This window comes from Papaver somniferum, chromosome 9 (assembly GCF_003573695.1).
Source record: "Papaver somniferum cultivar HN1 chromosome 9, ASM357369v1, whole genome shotgun sequence".
Classification (NCBI taxonomy): Eukaryota; Viridiplantae; Streptophyta; class Magnoliopsida; order Ranunculales; family Papaveraceae; genus Papaver; species Papaver somniferum.
Window position 1 is genome coordinate 175,767,463 of NC_039366.1, and position 21,307 is coordinate 175,788,769.

The 21,307-nt window shown below is 36.1% G+C and overlaps 2 protein-coding genes and 1 long non-coding RNA gene across 3 annotated transcripts; 1 reads left to right on the plus strand and 2 right to left on the minus strand.

Moving 5' to 3' along the window:
* Positions 1–909: 909 nt before the first annotated feature.
* Positions 910–2,832, minus strand: LOC113309073. The gene is made up of 2 exons (XR_003340307.1): positions 2,506–2,832; positions 910–1,337 (listed from the first exon to the last, which is right to left on the minus strand). It is a non-coding gene; the product is annotated as an uncharacterized LOC113309073 (long non-coding RNA).
* A 5,740-nt stretch (positions 2,833–8,572) lies between these two features.
* On the plus strand, positions 8,573–12,285 carry LOC113310492 (RGS1-HXK1-interacting protein 1-like). Its single transcript, XM_026559183.1, has 8 exons — positions 8,573–8,981; positions 9,412–9,478; positions 10,019–10,096; positions 10,627–10,679; positions 11,232–11,368; positions 11,504–11,568; positions 11,757–11,815; positions 11,907–12,285. Exons 1-8 carry the CDS (start codon positions 8,661–8,663, stop codon positions 11,994–11,996), a joined length of 870 nt encoding a protein of 289 aa, XP_026414968.1. The 5' UTR covers positions 8,573–8,660; the 3' UTR covers positions 11,997–12,285.
* Positions 12,286–12,881: 596 nt separating this feature from the next.
* Positions 12,882–15,085, minus strand: LOC113310493 (alpha-ketoglutarate-dependent dioxygenase alkB homolog 6-like). The gene is made up of 7 exons (XM_026559184.1): positions 14,868–15,085; positions 14,717–14,777; positions 14,584–14,622; positions 14,169–14,281; positions 13,412–13,667; positions 13,269–13,315; positions 12,882–13,167 (listed from the first exon to the last, which is right to left on the minus strand). Exons 1-7 carry the CDS (start codon positions 14,976–14,978, stop codon positions 12,988–12,990), a joined length of 807 nt encoding a protein of 268 aa, XP_026414969.1. The 5' UTR covers positions 14,979–15,085; the 3' UTR covers positions 12,882–12,987.
* Positions 15,086–21,307: the final 6,222 nt, after the last annotated feature.

Below are 21,307 nucleotides of genomic sequence, written 5' to 3' on the forward strand. Positions count from 1 at the left end.
AATGTTTGGCTCGCAATATTTTTGACCAACTTGAGTAATCAAAGTCACTTTCAGGGATTCGAATCAAATTTTCAGCTTCTTCCGGATATTCAGTGTTCCTTATCAACTCTATCCAATCATCTTGAGAAATTAGGGAGCTTGGAAATGTCTTCTCCGCATTAGCAAATACCTTGCCAAATAACAAGACCATAAAACGCAACCCGCTTACAGCTAAACTATAGCATTCTCTGACCTAGTTTTTCATGGTACTCATCAAGAAAAATAAACCGCATGGTTTTGACGTTTTCATTTGTTCTGCACAGTTGTTGTATCCTTTGAATTGCAAGAGTATTTTGACCATCATTTATCTGACTAGAAATTCAATTAGTGGCGGTTATCCCTATATCCCATCCCATTTTTCTATTTCCAATCTTCTTCACAATTTTTAAAATCAATTCAATTTGTAATTCTGATTTTTCCTAAGTACCACTTATAAAAGTCAAAATCAAATTGATTATGACTAACACTATTACAATTTTATTCTTTCTCTTCTTCATTATTCGCTCTTCGTTAAACAAAACAAAGACCTAACAAGTTATAAACCTTAAGTTCCGTATTATGATTCTACTATAGTACACCTATTTTTTTTTAATCTTTTATCATCTAATTGACCGAGACATAGATAAAGTGGGCGATTAGTCAGTATACCATTATTATGGAATCCCCACCAGTAGCACATACAATAGGTTTTAGTTGATGAATTCCGACGAACATTATTTTAATATTCAGGAAACCGTCACCTTCAGCCCTCACTACGATAGGTGTTGACAAGTGACAACCATAAAGAAGATAATCAATCATAGTGGAGGAGGATCAAATAATAATGGGCCTTGGAGTGATTTATATTTGAAGTTAGGAGTGGAATATGGATGATCGATGCATAGATTTTTATTATTTTTTTATTATAGAATACTAGTATAACACGCATGCGCGATGCGCTTGCCATTCCGTTGTCAAAAATAATCAAACTTTTGGTAAAATGCTATACCACAAAATGTTGGTATTTCTACTGAAATTAACATACCAAAGCGATTAATTTACTTGATAAATAGACTCGATAGGACTCCCGGGACGTGAAGGCATTGTTGAACCCATCTGCGAGTTGTTGAAGTTGCTGTCCTCCTTTGGATACCTTTTGGATGGCTTGGATGTTTGTAGTTTCAACAACACAGAAAGAAGGTCCGACGGATACATAAAGTTTACTGTATTGCACCATCCCAACCTCCCATTGCCTCAAATGACGCCACCACTATCTTTTCCAGGAAGGTGATGCTGAGAGGCTTAAATAAGTGCATGCCCTATTTTGATGCATAATGAAGACAAACAATATCAGCATGCATATGAATCATATCAACATAGGCATGAGATTGGTATTATAAACAACACACTCTAAGGCTGACGGCGTTATATAGTTCATTCCTTGGTGCTGATATAGATTAGATGATCGCCGGTAAAGCAACCAATGTGTTTTGTAGGCATACATGCCACTAAAATGTGTTATGCCCAGGCTAAAAAATCACTCGAAGGAACAATTCTATGAGTCTATATACTCGCATCTGCACAGTCTAGGCGCACGCACGATGGCTCTGTTCTAACTAACACGTGACTATTTATGCCCAGCGCAGTCTTACATGCAGGTTTTTTGACGTCAAATGGTAACGCCGAAAGTGAAAGCAAGTTCAGTCTTCCAAATATTTCAGCAACCATAGAAGTTAATATCATTGTGTCCCAACAAACAAACAAAAATGTACTTGTACCGACAACATTTTAGGAATCTAAGATCAAGTTAGGGCAAGTAAAAGTAATGCCAGTCACCACCAATAGTTTGATGACCATCTTTCAGAAGAACATTGCCAGCAATTCGAAGCTTCGATATCAGTCTAGTAATAAGATTTACATGTAATTAAGAAAAACACTCAATTTTTTACAACAACAAATCTCTTTTTTTGTTCCCGTTCAATGTCAACTTCCATGCTAAGCTGAGCTTATATACTCGGACTACGACGAACTGGATTCCCATTGTACAATTATTCTGGACAACTCAGTGTATTCAAAGCTACATCATCAGTAAAACTCTAATTAGATGTACAATTTCCTTATGCTGAAGGTAATGATTCTCCTAGCTAGCAATTTCCAATCTAACCAAAGATGCTGACTAAATTTCACAAAGAGAACAGAAATTCCTCCACTGAACTTGTTCAACCCTAATCATAAATTAGTGAAATGCAATTTAGAATTCTGAGATAAATGTTTTAGATTTCAACAGAAAATGGATTTGGGAAAACATTTCAGCAGATAAGATTCAAAGGAGGGTGGTTAGAAATTGAAATTCATAAATTTCTGAACTATGGGTTCAATCAATGCATTATCCAAATTTCAGAAATTAGGGTAAAATTTCTGAAGTAATCAATTGAGTGAAATTCGTAAGCCCAACAAAACAAATTAGGGTTAGGGTTCTTTACTTACAGCTAATTCCTCCTCCTTCTTTTGGTTCTCTTCTTCTTCACCTCAGGAAGCAACACATCCGTCAGTATCTCATCACCACCAACTCCATTAGAGACTTCTTCTTCACCGGTACCACCGCATCCCTCAGTATCTCGTCACCACGACTTCTATTACAAATTTCTTCTGAAATTGAAGTAAAAAGAACGATAACAGAACTTGGTTGAAGTTTTGATGGGATCAAAACCCCAAAGTTTGCAAGTTTAAATCAACTGATTTGTTTTCCGTTTGTTCTCAAAACGAAGAAGAAGCGTGTTGAGAAAAGACTGAAATCCCTTTCTGTAACTGTACCCATGAGTATTTTAAAATTTACGGGACTTACCAACTACGACTGATTGAAGGATACCTTTGTAATTTCGGGGTGTCCGGACCAAATCTGGGGTCGTACCAAAAATAGGTGTTTTCTTTATATGTGGGGTCGTACCAAAAATAGGTGTTTTATTAGTACAAGGCTGAGTTTGGTAATGCTGTGTTTTTGCGGAAGCGTTTTTCTGCCGTGTTGTGCTGTGTAAAAAAAGCAGTTAGGTGTTAGGTATACTATATACTAAAAGCTAAAGCTGATTAAAAAAGTTATCAAACTGTGTTTGGTAAAATATTAGTTCAGTTATTGTATTCGTAGCAAATGACTAAAATAGACATAACATTTTAATGTGAAACCACCTTACGGGATAAAAAATCAAATTAAGATCAAACAATTATTTAATATTGGCTCTTATTTTTATTTTTGATTAAACTTTTATTAATTTCATCACATATATATTTTCTTTTAAGCTCCCATTAAACTTTTATCGATTTCATCTCTCAATTTTTCCATTTTTTTTGAAAATAATAATCTTTAAAGAGCATGATATAGATTGAAAATAACAATCTTTAAGAAATATGATATGGAGAATAAGATATAGATTGTAAAAGATTTAAGGGCAATTTTGGTCATTTATAAAATAAAGTAGGGATATAAAAGAAAAATAAAGTCTTAAAATTAGGTGGGAGTGGGACCAAATCTTATGCTTTTGGAGCTTTTAAAAGCTCCTCCCCCCAACTTATGAAAAATGGGGAATTTTGGAAGTGCTTTGGACAAAAAACACTTTAGAATTTTTTTACCAAACACCAATATGAAAAATTATTACTATATATATTTTTTGAAAGTGTTTTTGAAAAAGAAAAAACATTACCAAACTAAGCCTAAGATGACTGTGAACTCTTGTTGAATCATCTTTCGTTACGGTGCTGATTTTTGGTTTTTTCTTTTGTTGATACATCTTTGCACTCATAGCCTGGGACGGACCTGTCACTGGACTAGAGGGCATGTAACCCGGATAGCTTTGCTAGTCCACAAGCCAAATAAAAATAAAAATTCTGCTCGATCGAGATTTTTAGTCCGGGTTCTAAAAGGAAATTTCTTCTTCTGGATCCGTCCGTGCTCGTAGCTGTGCAATTAAGTTATCAAATTAGTGTACGATCCAACTAGTACAACTAATCATCAATATATGCTTCAACTAATTTTAATTAATACGATGGTCCGGCCCTCTTGTCCACCATTTTTAACATCTAGCCTATATCGCACATCAAACTTTCTCCTTCTCTGTATTCATCCAAGGTGGAGATGAATTATGGAGATAAAGTAAAAGAGATAGCAGTCCGTGGTGGGGATGAAGATTGACACGTAACATTTTTTCTAGTTTTTTTTTTTGTTTTGTTTCTTTGGGTGGTTTTATTATTGGGTGCAAACAAAAAAAATCAAGAGATGGTATTTAGGAAATCCAAAATTTTGCATGGGTGATACTTAGGATAATTGGGATAGGAATCATGGGGATTCAAAATAAGAAAATTGGGGATGATAAATAGGAAAAACCTTAGTGGTTTTTTACTTATACACGACTGGAAAGATAATTTATTTATCGTGAAGTTCAGGTTCGCGAAGTAAGTATACCACCAATACTGAAAATAACATTGACAAACATTGTTGTTTTAGTACATTTACCAGTTTATAAATTAAATTGATAACAAATCAAATACCATATTGAATTGGATTGTTGTTTTTACCTTCAATATTACCTAAAATACGTTCATGCTATCCCTGACAGTACACAACAATCACCAAGAGTTATGTAGAGTTTAGCAAAAATTGCAGACTCCCAATCATATGTTGGCGCTTTTTCAAAATCTTGCAAAGCTTCGAGATAACCAACTAATGTCACCGAGTTAGCGTTGGCAAACAAAATTTGGCCTAACATGTGTAACACAAAAATATGTTCAAGATCAGGGTAATCATCTGGGAACAAGTATTGTTGTTTCGTTTTTTTTTTTCTAAATCTGCAGTTTTCTTCGCATAACGCTTCAAGTAACACTTCAACCTGGACATTTTTATTGCACTTGAGTGTAATTTTTGTAATCTGGCTTTCCTCCTAAATCATTGAGTACAAGGGAAGTAGTTGTTTGCTGATTCTCTGGAAAAAAAAAGTAAATCAAATCAAACAGATTACTAAACGATATGTAAACAAAAAGAATATAATGATCTAATGAATAATAAAAATAGCTCGATTTTTTAAAACATGTTTAAGAAAATACAACAAAATAACTTAAATACGAACTGTTAGAGCATTGCTCGGTCGAACTCGCATGCGTTGCTATCTCAAGCATGTTTGTCAAGTTTAGTTGTCAAAACTATATGTCTTGATTTCTAGACTACTTATAGCTAAGTCTCGGTTGAGGACAATTTAGTGTAGTTGATCTCCATACTCCATGGCGATCATCTAACGAAGATGAAGAACTACTCAAGGAACCAGTGGAACTTCATCCGACTAAAAGGTATGTGGAGACTTGAACTTATCTATCACTCAAAAGTCTATCTACTCTATATCCTACTCTTGAGACAAAGTCGTATAATTATGATAGTTTTCATACATACACATTTGCTATTTCGAGCCGAGTTTACTCGCCTATCTTTTTCTCGAAATATGTGTTGGTAAGCTTTCGCTTTAACCACTTTTCATATTTACCCGTGACGAAAGTCATGATGACATTTCAATCTTGAAAATAACTTTGATGACGATAGTTGTGAATAACGACTGTTATAACATTATAGAAGAATGTTTCAATGATTGAAATGTAGAGTTGAGATTACGTAACCAACTATGGGTACAAGCATATATAGTGTGTTCGCACATTAGTGTATAAATCCATGTGCCGGAAACCAAGTGTGTGCATATGTGTGCATACGGTATTGGTGAAGGAGACAGATCGGGCACGCGTACCAGCGGAAGTTTTCGAACCGAAAATTTCTGCTGAGTTTGTAAGTTTGCAAACTATTAAACCAGTCACCTTAGGTACGCGTATCGGTACGCGTACCCACGGAAGTTTTCGACCGAAAATTTATGCTGAGTTTCTAAACTCAAATCCGGTAGCTATGGTACACGTACCCGTACGCATACCCAAGATGGTTATATTTCTCAAATCGGAAGTTCGTGAACTTAAACAATAAGTCAATAAGGAATGCAATCTTTGCAAACCGTGGCTATATTGTTCATGAATTGATTCAAATGAATCAAACCGATTTTGTTTCAATTGTGTCTATTCATAAAGACCTAAGCAATTGAAAAACTCTTCAACTAGTTCTTATGAGTCATTTGAACTAGTTATGTGAAGAAGATGAATACGGTTAATATGAAAGTACTCATATGGCTAACCATTGGTTAACTATTTGTGAACAACTAAGTGTACACGTTTAGGTACGGTTACTCAAACCTAAATGAAATACATTTCATTTGTGTGTGACAAGCTAAGTTTCAATCTAACGGTTGAAAGATATTAGCTTGGTTAAATCAGGTTTTTCATCTAACGGTGAATATTGAATGCTTTGTTACCAAGGTAACTTGGATTGCAAACCCTGATTTGAAAACTATATAAAGGAGACATCTAGCAACTGGAAAAACTAATCCCCACACCTCCTGTGTGATACTAGTTGGTTTTGCTAGAGTCGATTCTCCTTTAACCTTAGGTTTCTTCTCGAGACCCTGTAGGTTAACGACTGAAAGACTTCATTGGGATTCTGAAGCCATACGAAACTACTTCTCTTGTAGTTGAGCGATCTGATCTTGCCATTTTCTATCGTATGAGTTCAATTGAATTGGGATTATATCTCCGATAGGGCAAGATAAAAATAAATCACAAACATCTTCGTCTCACCGTTTGTGATTCCTTGATATCTAGTTTCGCTACCATACGATTCAGATTATTGTGAGGTGATTGATAATTCTAGTCTGTTCTTCGGGAATATAAGTCTTGTTATCAATTGGTTTCTGTTCACCTTGATTTTTCAAAAGACGGAACAAAACTCTTAGGTTTATCTGTGGGAGACAAATTTATCTATCATCATAGACTTTTCTGTGTGATACAGATTTGTTTATTAAAGTCTCCGACTTTGGGTCGTAGCAACTCTTGGTTGTGGGTGAGATCAGCTAAGGGAATCAAGTTCGTAGTATCCTGCTGGGATCAGAGACGTAAGGAGCGCAACTGTACCTTGAATCAGTGTGATATTGATTAGGGTTCAACTACAGTCCAGACCGAAGTTAGTTTGTAGTAGGCTAGTGTCTGTAGCGGCTTAATACAGTATGGTGTTCAATCTGGACTAGGTCCCGGGGTTTTTCCTGCATTTGTGATTTCCTCGTTAACAAAATTTCTGGTGTCTGTGTTATTACTATTCCGCATTATATTTTGTTATATAATTGAAATATCACAGGTTGTGCGTTAGGATCAATCAATTAGAATATCCAACCTTTGGTTATTGATTTAAATTGATTGACACTTGGATATTGGTCTTTGGTGCCATCCAAGTTTATCTCCATAATATTTGATAAAAACTCGCAGATTTACATTTGCTTGAGTATAGATCAAATCGAGAGATTGAGATATTAACTCTTTGATATACTTTTATCTAGATTGAGTTTGACTGTCTAGTTGATTCTCTAAAAAGTATATTGGAGTTAGTCCATACAGATTGCTAATCGAAATATCGGGTGAAGTTGTTTGACTCCCGCTTTTTCACGAACAAAACAGAATTAAATCATGAAATTTAACAATGTTCGTCATAGCTAGAAAAACAATTTGTTACTAATTGAGAAAGAAAATAGTGAGAAAAAACTCGACAAATCATGAAATCGAGCTGATCATCATGATTTCAGTTGAAAAATAAACAAAAAATAAAAACCTAACAAAGTCAAAGAAAACAGAAAAGATAATTATAACAACATACCTGGCGATTCTTGAGCTGATCATCATGATTTCAGTTGAAAAATAAACAAAAAATAAAAAACCTAACAAAGTCAACGAAAACAGAGAAGATAATTATAGCAACATACCTGGCGATTCAGATCTGTGCTAAAACATAAAAATCGAAGAATAAAAGCAGAAACAAGGAGAGAGAGAGTCGAATCTAAGCTGATTTTTTTTTTGAAAGAAACAAAGATCTGTTTTGATTTTCTCCTCTTATGTTGTTGCAGCAAGGTAATTTCGAGATTTAAAAAAGAAAAACAAATAAACATTAGATCGTTTATTGCAGCAAGGTAATTTCGGGATTTATAAAACAAACAAACAAACATTAGTGACCCTTACGTATTTTGGACCAATGCGTAAAATTTACAAGTAAAACGAATCCAATAGGTGGATCACCCATTAAACGGCTCATCTGGATAAGATTAACTGGCAATTCTTAAATTTGATTTTTTCTAACTCAATTGATTCGCCTGATCTGACTCATTATATATGGAATTGACTTACTACATTAACTCAAAAATTACTCTAGCTACAGATTTTTTTTTGGAACCTAGTAAGAAATGTTCCCAACAAGTCAGGTATATGACTAGGAGTCTAGGATGTACGAGCGGAGTCAGATGAGAATGGCAAAGCAGATAGTTTGACTCCCACAAATGATGTATGAGCCGAGTCAGATGGGATTCATATCTTTAGTCCGATCCAAACAAACAAGGACGGGCAGTCAAGCCAACAAACAAAATGTTACCGACTTCTAAGAAAATGACCATGGTACCATCCAGTAGTGTTGTTCCCTTGGAAATTTTCTGTATGAAATCGACGGACACCTGCACATAGCTGTAAGAGAAAAAATGGCAACGGAGGAAGAAGTATCACCACTACCAGTACCAGCAGCAGCAGTAGCAGAAGAAACTCAATCATACATTCCTCCTCCTCCTTCTCCTCCTCCTCCATCTTCATCTTTCCCGGAAGTCGAATCACCACCTGTAACTACAGAAGAAGGAGAAAGGGGAGGGCAGCTATTGCCGGAAGAAGAAAAAGGGGTAGGATGGAAGACTTATTACAACAGCGCAGGAGATTTGAAGAGAACCGTTTACGAATCTACAGATTCAGCTCTTCGTTCTGCTCGTTCTCTCAAACAAAATTCTTCAACTCATCTCCGCACATTGCAGGTCTCTTCTTACCATTAAAATTCTAGGGTTTTTAATTGCGGGACATAAATATAATTCCTTCATTTATCTGTCTAGATTGATTAATTATTGTATATTATCTGTCTAGATTGATTAATTATTGTATATTATTGGTTTTAAATTTTCTGGTTAGGTCTTAGAATTTATTTTTGGGTAGAGATCAAACTTTTGTTAAAGGGTCTGTTTGATGTTTAAGGGTAACATGTAAACTTTTGATAGTAGTCCCAGATGAACTTAGAAGAGTGCCACAATGTGATAGAGGTTGGAATACCTACCAATTTCCAGTTGTCCCATGTCTAAAAATTTAGGTCACAATCTCCTTTTGCATATACCCTCAGTGACATAATAAACTTATTTATTGGTTTCACTGATGGCAAGTCTTAATATGAGGTTATATTGCTTCTATTTACAGGATTTCTTACCACAGCTAAAATCTCAATTTCATTCTTATGAAGATGCTTTCTTCACAAAATTCAAAGGTGGGATGTTACTTACCTTGCTGAATTAGTTTCTTTTTCTCTTTCTTTCAACCAACTTACATACTCCCTCCGTACTAGCCAATTTTTGTTTTGCAGAAACAGAGATAGTATTAGCTTCTGGCTACATACTAGTACTCTCTGTTAAATTTCTGCTACCACTGCACATAACCCATACATTTCAAGTTTTCTTCTTGATAGCTGGGGCACATGTTGAAGAGTACCGTAAACACCATATCATGAGTTTAAGTGTTCCCTGGAGGGACCTATGTTGTCTTTTCCCTTTGAGTTTTCCATCTGAATGATGGTTTTTGAAAAGTGCACATGCTGAATGAGGCCCAAAAGTTGAGAAGTATATCAACTTTAAGGTGCAGAGACCCTATGTATTCAATAATTTTGACCCATCATAGAACCATTTGTCGACATTAATGGAATCTAACGAAAAATCTGTTCGTAAGTTGACATAAATGACCTTTTACAATGGTCGATAATTCAAGTGCAAGTTCTTACATTCAGAGTTCTGACTTTCACTTAATCATGTAGATGAGTTGATGAGTGCAAAAGAGAATCCAGCTGTGGCTTCTGGAGTAGCTGTTGCAGCAGGTCTCTTACTTCTGCGAGGTGAGTATCATATTTTCTTAAACTAAGATTTTGGATTGCTTTCTACTACATCAATACAACGCTTACAGTATATCTTTCAAAAGCATATGATTTGTATATGTTCCTACACAAATTTGAGAATGCATGTCTGTGTTCTTCGACTTGTGACACAATGAAGAATTTTATGTCACAGCAAGTAATTAGGTATCTCTGCAGTGTGGTTGAGCTTTTCTAGTCGTTATTCATCTTTCCATGTATGATTACGAACTATACATACCTCACTTATTGTCACTTAAGATATAATATGCTTTATGCATTACAGATTAGTTATTGATCATCCTCAGTCCTATCTGTAGAACTTATTTCTCTATCTCGGAGATCACTGTTTTATTTCTCTCAGTATCATCATACATGATACCACATTGCATCCTTGTGTTAATATGAACATGTTTTCTTTTCTGGCAAGTATTTAACTTCACAAGGCCGCGTCCAGTTTGTTGGTGTGTACTTGTATGTTATGTGAGCTCATATACCTGATTCTTGTTCTGCAGGCCCAAGGAGGTTTTTGTTTCGAAATACTTTGGGACGCTTTAGGAGTGAGGAGGTAAGAAACTTATCTGAAGTAGCGTGTGAAGTTGCATCCTTATTTTTGAGCTCACATATAGTAATGACAATTAGGAAGTGCGTATGCAAGTTACCTGGATGATGTTATGTAGGTTTATGAGGCAAACCGCCACTTCATAATACCATATTCTTGATACTAACCTGTTAAAATCTTGGATTTCTTTTGGACATTGGAAACTGGAAGCTCCAATAGGCAAACTGTTATCGTCACCATCGTACTGTAATAAATCATTTAGAAACTAACTTTAAGATCAAACTGTCTTATTGAGAATTTTGGTCACGAAATTCCCAAACATGGACGACCAACTAAAATTAGCCTGTGTTATGCTGTCGCAGTGGCAAGATAGCAAGCAAGCCTTAAGAAACAGGCTATCTGTTATAAAATAAAAGGGTCTGTGTGCCATTTTAGTTTCCGTTCACCTTGTCTTTACATGTATAGAGGACATGTTTTATCAAACTAGTATTGAGGAATTCTATGCTTCTATTCTTTTCCTAGTATAATTCTCTAATGAAAGCCACAAATTTCTGGCAGGCGCTATACGTTAAAGCCGAGAAAAATGTAAAGGAACTAAACCTTTCTGTTGATATAATGAAACGAGAGAGTGCGAAACTGCTTGAAAGATCTGCCCTTGCTGAAAAGGATATGAAACGTGGCCGCAATGAGCTCGTGTAAATACCGTCATTTGCTTATAATATTGTCTGTAGTAGTTTACATGTGTACGTTTTGATAAAGATGAACTGTTATTCTTTTGCATATTCCGCATACACATGAAGCTGATGTTTTGTTTGTGAGAATATTGTCAGGAATGCTGGAAGCGACATTCAAAGGCTTGCTAAGTCGGTTTATAAGATTGAATCTCAAGCTACTGGTATGTTTGGTTAAAGGTTTCGTAACCTTTTGATTAGTTTTAACCTCTGAATTCAAAAGAAAACAACTCTATTTTTTGATAATAGGCTCTCTTTTTGTTTGGGGATGAATTAACTTTGTGGAGCTTGTTCAAAGCTTTATTAGTTTGAGAAACGCACCTTGACACCAACTGTTAAATTGATTTTCTAGATTTGATGGATGGGCTGCGACAAATCCCAGGGAGAGAGGCTTTAAAACTCCGAGCAGAAGTAAGTTTGTCTTCAAGACGGTTTATCTTTATCCTGACTAGTTTTTGTTGGCACAATGTAACTTGTTTGCTCTTACATTCTCACTTTCTAGGTTGGCACAATGGCATCCCTTATACAACAGCAGAGGTCTGCTTTGGACAAAAAGATTTTGAAGATTTCCGAATTAGGGGTTTCAGTATGAACAATATGTAAGGTCAGATCATTATCAGTATAGGTTTTTGTATAAGTTGAGCAATAAAAACAACATACACTTGAGCCTAGGGGTCTGCTTTATTATTTTCCTTTATCCTCTTGGTGATGTATAAGTTGTCACATTGGTTTCTTTTTGTTTTCAACATTTTAATGAATGCTTTGAGAGAGAGAGAAGTGAGCAAATAGAAAGGATGTGTCTGAACATTCCATCAAATATTAAGATGGTGTATCAACAAAACCTTTTTTCAACTTGTGTTGGTAAAATTTTGTTTTCATTATACAAAATCTGAGTGATTTTGCCTGCAAATTCTTTTTTTCTTGAAGCACTGCCTGCAATAAATATTACACCTATCATAAAGAAGAAGCAAAATTCTGTGAGCTCAGTTCAAAACACGATTCACTTGGTATGAATTCTCCCAAATTTCATACCACTTGCTCCTGTTACCCAAAGACTACTTGACATCTCCTGGAAAGTCGCTAATTCTTGCGAAGTATTAGAATTTACAAATGAACTAGAACCAGGACTGATTTTACGCTACAATTCTCCTTCAGAACAATTTCTAATAAAGCTCGACCACATCTTAGCTTTCAAAAACCACTGTAGGATGAAGCTTTCAGTTGGGCGGCCATCATCTAATTGCCGTTATCGAAACAGTAGAAACACAAACAAAAACAAACAACGAAGCAGTAGTAAAATAACATTCCTCCCCTGCATAGGAATTGTTGATCCTCCTCTGTGATTGGCCGTTATGCGCGTAACCACATCTTCCTGATGTGATCCCAACCAAGCCTAATAACTATAAATAAACAATGTTCACAAGGACCCGACTTCTGCTCAAATATTAATCAGTGCAAGCCACTATGATTCATAACCTTCCACCGAAATAAAGAAATCTAATTAGGAATCCAACACGAAAAGCAAAACTATGTCACTCATTTTATCAGATACTTTCTACACTAACTTTGTTGCTAACATTAGACTAAAACTTGAATATATTCCTGCGGACCTTTAACACCAATCGGCACGTTAGTGATATTCTGGTGTTGGTTCTTTCAATGATTTTGAATTGTCCAGAGCTCTCAGCCTCAACCATATCCTCTGTATCAGGCGAAGAGGGAACTCGTCTGTCATGTTTCAGAGCTTCGACAATGTTCACAACCTGAAGGAAAACTGGTTTTGAGTACTCTCAAGGAATCCGTATAAACAAACTTAATTACATTATTCGTTAAATACTCTAATTCTACTAGATAGAAATCTTACCTTATCCAACTGGTGCACATTTCTATCCTCTATACCATGTAAATAATCTAGAAAATGAGGAAACGGGTGAGACGATACATTCATTGGCGATCTCAAGCTATTAGGTGAACAACTAAAGATATTGAACAAGTAATGTACAACACCTGAGTATGCTTCATCTTTGAATATTAGCAAACTGCATGGCATCAGTAGGATAGAGGATTGCTGGTGGTTCGGCAAACATATGTCCGTCTCGTTTTCAGAACCCACTTCGTTTGAACTTGAATCACCATCAGCAGCATATCTACCAGATCTACTTGATTCCATCAACCTAGAATGAGGGGTAAAGTTCATAACAGCAGGTGATCCAAGAGAGATTATTGCTACAACAGGAAAATATGCAGGACCATCCTGGTGCGGCTGAAACATAGACAACATAAGCGGAAAAAAATATTGTTAAAACCCTACAGGATTTTGATGTTCAGAGTTTGATCTCAAAAAGACCATAAACAGAACAACAGACAGACCATGATATGTCAATTAACAATACAAACACACCGTAGTTAACTGATAGCTGGGCCACAAAAATACTTCTAAAAGAATCAACATCTGTAATTGTCGTTTACATGTGTTCGTCACAAAAATTTGTCACTACCGACATTTTGATTTGTTTGATTCAACTTAATTTTGCTTAGAGAAGCTATTTTTCTATATATTTTTGTATTCAAACATATGAGTTTAATGAATGTATGCTTCACCAAAACTATAAATCTTTGCAAAAATAAAGCTCACAACATAAAGAATCAGCAAATGAACACTTGGTTGTAGATTTTGAGTAAAGGATTTCAACGTTAAAACGATAGACACCAAATACAAATAGAGATTGAACTAGCAGAAACAAAGAACTGGTCAACTACAAACCATGATCCCCTGATCAGGGAGGTATTCGTTGATGAGCACATGATTGATTGGTGACGGGAACAGTCCAGCTTCTTCGCATATTCTTTTTGTTACCCTTGTTAGCCAAGGAGGTACTGCACAAGCACACGAGAATGATTATGCTTTTCTTACAAGAGTTCTCCCATGTGATGACTTAAAAGACATACCCATTAAGCTGGGGATATAACTGCAGGCACAAAACAGTGTGCATATTTTGAGTTTTACGGAAGGTACCCAAGCTTGAGATTTATGGAGTGTAAGCATCAATTGGGAAAATCTGCAAGCTTTGATGCTACCGTTTTGCCTTAATATGGGTACAAAGATTACCAAACTAGGGTTTTGTACACAAGTTCATACAGTATAATTTACCCAGCAAAGGAAGATGAACTTTACTTACAGTTCTGTGGTAAGAGACCCTTTTCATGTACAATACCACCTGTCAGAATTATAAAACTAAAAACTCAGGGTCTGAAACAAAGATTTAGATTTTCACTCAAAGATTAAGGAAAAAAGAGAAGAAAATGACGAACCCCAATTTTGTAATCTCCTGTTCTTCAATGATTTCCACTTAGATATGGGAGATTGGTAAATCTGTAGGAGAAGTAAAAAGAAACCCAAATTCACAGAATATACAAATAAGAAGAAAAACTCAAATGAACTTAAAGAGATTGAGATAATTACATGATTAAGAAGCTGGGTTTGTTCAGAATCTGATATGAAGTCGGGAATGTAATACAGAGTTGGCAAAGACCCAACTTTAAACTTCTCTAAATTCTCTATTTCTTCTTCCATTCTCTTTCTGCTGTTCCAGTCTCCGCTGCAGCTGTTGCTTCTCGTTAGTATATAAGTTGTGCAGTCTAGAAACTGTAGTGTCTAATAAATCTGAGGATTACAAACACAACAGGGATATGAAATAAAAAGTGGCGACCCCCGTCAGGCTTAGGGTGGTCGGAAACTCCCCGATCGAAATAGGGGTGTACAGAATGCCCGGAAGCCTCATACCTGCCATGTACCGCCCGAGTCCGAAGGAGCTCATGGACCCCCGAAAGCCTGTCATGGACTTTCCCGGCCTGCCCGATAATTATAAGTGGGGGGCCCGGATTATTGTTCAAATATTGGAGTCCGGCCTGTTAACCTGCCCGATAGCCTGTTTAGTTACTCAGCCTGCCTGATTATCGATAGCCTGGAATAAAGTTTTCTACTAGTGTGATGGATTTCTCAAGAACTTAAATTTCAAGTTTGGACAATGTGGGTTAGAGAAAATTTTGAATTACATTTCACAATAATGAAAATGAATTGCTTGAAATACCATTTGAACGATTTACAGATATATCATCATTCATCAAGCCAAAAAATCAAACCTATACACTTTTTAAAATTTGGAATTATCTCTTGGGCCCGAGGTCTGCTCGGCCTGACCAGGCCTGGCCTGTATTGTTTCACGGGTATGGACGGGCCATGAGAATTAAATTTTTGCTATTGCCCGGCCCGACCTGGACTGTTAAACTTAATGGGTAGTAAGGACTACAAGCCCGCCTGGTCGGGCCTGCACTGTAATCGGGCTTGGGCTGGCCTGCCCGACCCGATGTACACCCCTAAATCGAACCTAGGGAAATAAGAGTGTTGCTAGACTTACCGAGCGATTTCTCTAAGATCCAACGACAGGTGCAGGAGCGGAGCCAGGATTGTAAGTTAGAGCGTCCAAAATGGACGACTAAAATCAAAAATTTGGTTAAAAATTAAAAATTGGAGGATAACCAAATATCAAAGTATATTTAGTCTGAAATCCGGACCAAAACTATATTTGGTCGAGCGTAAGTTAAAAGTGCGCTCGATACCAGACACAGATTAAAAGTTCGTTTGGAGCGGGACGAATGTGTAACCTACACACGTAATCCAGGCGCATTTTAAAAATTCGTCTGATGGTGGGGCGGATATTACACATCTGTTTCAATCATGGTCCAATATAAAGTGAGGTGGGCTTATAATGTTCGCTTGATAACAAGCGAAAGTTTAAACTACTTATGAACCAAGTGGGGTTATAATGTGCGCTCGATCAAATTTTGCTCGTGCACCGTAGCGTGGCAGCAAGGAGTAAACCAAATTTTTTTAGTTTTTTTTTTGGTTTTTGCTCTTTCGTTATATTCGCACCGCTGCAGTTGTTCTTAGGGATGCAAAAAAGAAAAAGAAAAAATGCTTCACCACTTGTGCCTCTACTATTGAGATATATGCCAATCAAAATGGGTCAGCTGCTTCTCTGTTTAATTTTCTTTTTTTAGGGATATTCCCTCGGCAAGTTTAATATTCTTTATTTATATTTGAGTATGTGTGGCGTATCAAATCAGCTTTGTTATTCGGGATAATCCCGCGGTACGCTAAGGTTTAGCATTTCAATTTATAATTGATAGTTCATGTGACATATTAAATTAGTTTTTTCCATCGCTAATATGTACATAACATCCTAGATAGATTCGTGTGGACAAGGGTTGGCCGATCGGCTAAGGTTGCCGCCAACTGCTATATCCAATAACAAAAAAAAAAAAAAAACACGCGATTGGGGATATGGAAGCTAATTGGGGGATATAGCTACATGACAAAAACTGGATCCAGATATCAAATTTGGGTCACCCCTTATGTAATTATTTTTTTAATTCCTAATGTAGCCCTCACTAATCAGGTTTAGTGGTTAATAATAATTAGTAAAATCTTAAGTATTTGGGGATAGATTAATGTGTATTTTTATTTGAATTTGTGAGAGTAAAAGTAGGGACAAATATTTTTGAGTGGATTTTTTTTTGTGCAAATGGAAGATGATTGTGAGGAGAGAATTGCAGCTGCTGAATCTTTAGCTCAACTACAACAACAATTATATCTTCAATCTTCGGTTAATGATAACAACTCACAATTGGAGTTATATGATGAACCAACGCCCTTGGAATATGATTTTCGTGAGCATGAATTGTTTTTTGAAGAACCAACCCAAGAAAGTAAACAAGTTCAACATGAAAAAGCGGGGTCTAACAACACCACCCAATATTTCGCTTAGCAATCCGTATGGACAAACTCAAATATACTTTTTATGATAATCAACTAGGTACAGTTAGACTCAATCAATAAAAAGATATATCAAAGAGTTTATATCTCAATCTCTCGATTTGATCTTTACTCAAGAAAATGGAAATCTGCGAGTCTTTATCAAAGAGAGATAACTTGGACGGTACCAAAGACCAATGTCCAAGGATCAATCAATATCAATCAACAACCAAAGGTTGGATTTACAATTGATGATCTTTGACGCACAACATGTATTATTTCAATTATATAAAAAATATAATGCGGAAAATAAATAACACAGACACCAGAAGTTTTGTTAACGAGGAAACCGCAAATGCAGAAAAACCCCGGGACCTAGTCCAGATTGAATACACACTGTATTAAGCCGCTACAGACACTAGCCTACTCCAAGCTAACTTCGGACTGGACTATAGTTGAACCCCAATCAGTCTCCCACTAATTTAAGGTACAGTTGTACTCCTACGCCTCTGATCCCAGCAGGATACTGCGCACTTGATTCCCTTAGCTGATCTCACCCACAACTAAGAGTTGCTGCAACCCAAAATCGCAGACTTGATAATAAACAAATCTGTCTCACACAGAAAAGTCTATCAAAGGATAAATCTGTCTCCCACAGAAAAATCCTAGGTTTTGTTCCGTCTTAAGATATAAAATCAAGGTGAACAGGAACCAATTGATAATCCGGTCTTATATTCCCGAAGAACATCCTAGATTAATCAATCACCTCTCAACAATCCTTCTTGACTACACAAGCAGTTTGTCGAGGAATCACAAACAGTGAGACGAAGATGTTTGTGACTTCTTTATCTTGCCTATCAGAGAACTCTCACGATCTCAAGCCAATCAATAGATTGTACTCGTACGATAGATGATGCAAGATCAGATCACACAACTACGATAAAAGTAGTATCGGTCTGGCTTCACAATCCCAATGAAGTCTTTAAGTCGTTAACCTGGTTTTTAGACAAGAAAACCAAAGGTTAAAGGAGAATCGACTCTAGCGAGCGCACTAGTATCACACAGACGTGTGGGGATTGGTTTTGCACAATGCTAGATGTCTCCTTTATATAGCCTTCAAATCAGGGTTTTGCCTTAGTTACAAAGCAATCCATATTCACCGTTAGATGAAAACCTGATTTAGATTCAAGCTAATATTTCTCAACCGTTAGATTGAAAACTTAGCTTGTCACACACACTTAGGTAGACGTTTACTGGGTTTGTGAAAATCGTTCCCAAACGTGTACGTGTATGTTGGTTCAACATAGTAACCCAAAAGGTTAACCATATGAGCATTTCATATTAACCTAGTTCTTCTTCACCATAACTAGTTCAATTGACTCAAATGAACTAGTTAGAGAGTTGTTCAATTGCTATGAGATCTTATGTAACTACACAAGACACAATTGAAACAAAGATGATTCGATTCGATGAATCGGCTCATGAACTTTATAGCCACGGTTTGCATAAAGCATTCCTTAGTAATTTAAGTTTCATGTTCAGAGCACATCTTTAGATCATAACCACTTAAGCTCACAAACAAGTTCGCGGACTTAAGACAACCGGCAGAGTTTTCCAAACTCAGCAGAAAATCTCGGCAAAGAGACTTCCGCCAGTTCGCGGACTAGGTTCGCGGACTTGAACCTCACGAACAAATTTGGAATCCTAGCAGAAATTCTCGGTACAAGAACTTCCGACAGTTCGCGGACTGAGTTCACAAACTGGGTTCGCGGACTTGGTAAAGCCAATTCCTTCGGTTTCTCTCAATCAACAAAGTTCGAAAACTTCGGATTAAGAAATACATGGTTATGTAATCTAAACTCTCATTCCAATCACTGAGACATTCTTAGAGGACGTTATATAGTCGTTATTCACAGACCGTTTCACGTCAGAGCAATTCTCAAAGTAATTGAAACTTTTCATGACTTTCGTCACTAGGTGAAGATAAACTTGATCAAAGCGAAACGCTTTACCAACACACGATTTCGAGAAAAAGATAAGTAGTGAATACTCAGCTCGAAATGTCAAATGTGTATGATCCAGTCTATATAGCATACAACTTTTTGTCTCATAAGAAGTAGAAGATAGAATAGATAGACTTTTGAGTGATATATAAGTTCAAGTCTCCACATACCTTTTTGTTGATGAAGTTCCACGGTTCTTTGAGGAGATCTTCGTCGTTGTATGATGAATTACCATGAAGTCCTTGAGCTCAATTACACTTTTCTATCATAGTCCGAGACTTAGCTATAATAGACTAGAAATCAAGTCTCATAGTTTTGATCACTAACATTGACAAACATGCTTGATATAGCAACGCATGCGAGGTCGACCTAGCTATGCTCTAACAATCTCCCCCTTTGTCAATTTTAGTGACAAAACTATTAATACATATGGAATAGACAAAAGATAAACTTTAGTGGCTCCTATTCCGTAGTCTAATCTTCAACGTTCCTTGAAATTTTCGTCCTTCCAAGTACTCCAATGATCCTAAAGGTTGTAAGTTTAGCACCACCGTTGTTGAAGATCCGTAACTATAACAATGAGAGAAATCGAGATTCTCGATCATTATTATACAGTGTCATAGTATCATTATGTAACATCAAAGTCCAATTGCATCACGACTTTAACAACAATACTATGGTGATATGTATCACTCCCCCTTAGTCAATACTCCATCTCGATCATGGAAACCACTCCCCCTTACACAATGATCCGAAAACCATATGTATTTGTATCATGAACTACATTATTTCTCCCCCTTTTGTCAATAAAATTGGCAAAGGTAAAAGAACGGGATCATAATGAAATTTCCACAAGAGATATTTCATAGACTAAAAGAAAAAATACATACCATCTTAATTTAGATGCAATCATAAAGCCGAAGCTAAATGCATTCATCAAGGAGTTTTAAGATACAAGATAACCCCTATAAAATTCCACAGCCGCACACCCCGTAAGATATTACCATTAAGCACAAGTTCAAAAGAACCCCATTTGATGTCATTCCCGAAAGAACAACAAGAGCGACCTTAATTTCGAAAGAAAAGAAAGATTTTTTAATTGGACACCAAAAACCATGGAAATGATTTTCTATATCCAAAACTCAATCAAATTAATCACAAGTAAACCCATGATTAATTTAATCGGGATACACAACTAAATCAAACCACACAAGTGATCAATTTAATTGATTGTGCTCAATATAAGAAAACTCACGGAGCTACGACTAAGATAACCACACGGAGATGACTACCTTAACCGTTCAAATACTCAACATAAGGAAAACCTTACGGAATATACGACTACATCAACCAATAGAACATTATTAGTATATCCGTTCATATACTCAACACAAAAATTGTGGAATATATGAAAAACTCAACTATATTAATTACAAGAGAACCTATGATTAATCTAATTGGAATACACAACCAAACTAATTACCAAAGCAATCAAATGCTCAACATATAACATCTCATGGAACAACCAACAAGGCCAATATTAATCGACATAGTTGTAAGGTGCTCAACATAAGATACACAATGGAGCCTTCACGGTAAAACATAACAAAATGGATCAATGGAGATCAATACCGTGGATAACATACAAGGATCCATTCTATTTTACATCACTATTTGCATAACGACATAATAGACTTTATCCTTGTCAAACAAAAGATTTCATCCTATTTTCCATAAAATAAATGACTGCATAGGCATAACTTTTGTAATTGTCAAAAGTCCATTCGTCCTTTCATCAATACGAATATCAATTTATGAACGACTTTACTTTTGACACAATATGGGACCTTCAAGTTCACGGACACAAACAATACATATCCCATAAAAATATTGCAATACTTCAAAACATATTAATACTGCAATAATATCATCCTCCAAATATTTTTAGAATTTAAAACCAATAAACCTAAAAAATAACATAAGGTGATGAAAACAAAAATAGCTATGTGTAGTCACAATCTTCGCCATTCAAAACGCTAGTTATTCTTCCTACTAAATCAAAAAGAAGACTTACTAGGTATTGTA